The sequence below is a fragment of the Eimeria mitis genome, genomic scaffold (genome assembly GCF_000499745.2).
Source record: "Eimeria mitis Houghton genomic scaffold, Emh_scaff6486, whole genome shotgun sequence".
Taxonomy (NCBI): Eukaryota; Apicomplexa; class Conoidasida; order Eucoccidiorida; family Eimeriidae; genus Eimeria; species Eimeria mitis.
Window position 1 is genome coordinate 926 of NW_013574644.1, and position 464 is coordinate 1,389.

The following is a 464-nucleotide window of genomic DNA, read 5'->3' on the forward strand; positions in this document are numbered from 1 at the left end:
GTCCAATGAGGGTGTTTGGTGGGGTGTTTTATCAGCAGCAGCAACTGCAGCATCATCATCATCAGCAGCAGCAGCAGGAGGCTTTGCTGCTGCTGCTGCTGCTGCTGCTGCTGCTGCTGGTGGTGGTTGTGTTGTGTTTATAGGAGTTGTTGCTTGCTGTTGTTTTGTTTTTTTTGTTTGTTTTTTCTCTGTTTCATTTATCCTCATTTGGGGGCTAAACGCTGCAGGGGCCACATCAGGTAGACAAACCCCCTCCCGCAGCGGCACTGGCAGCGGCCGGAATGCTGCTGCTGCTGCTGCTGCTGCTGCTGCTGCTGCTGAGGGTGCTGCTGCTGCTGTTGCTGCTGTTGAGGGTGCTGCTGCTGCTGCAGAGGGTGGGGGCTGTGGCTGTTGCGGGATCGCATTAGAGGACAGCGTAGAGTTGGGTGTTTGTGTTGCAGTAGCTGTTGGTGCTGCTGCTGTTG

At 55.2% G+C, this 464-nt stretch overlaps 1 protein-coding gene across 1 annotated transcript in view; it reads right to left on the reverse strand.

Annotated features, from left to right (window-relative positions):
- Positions 1–403: 403 nt before the first annotated feature.
- The window catches only part of EMH_0087710 (uncharacterized protein), a gene marked incomplete at both ends in the record, with an annotated part of 861 nt that continues 800 nt past the window's right edge, over positions 404–464 (reverse strand). Inside the window, one exon of the mRNA XM_013501187.1 lies at positions 404–462. Coding sequence (XP_013356641.1) covers positions 404–462 — 59 coding nt within the window. The remainder of the gene's footprint in view (positions 463–464) is intronic.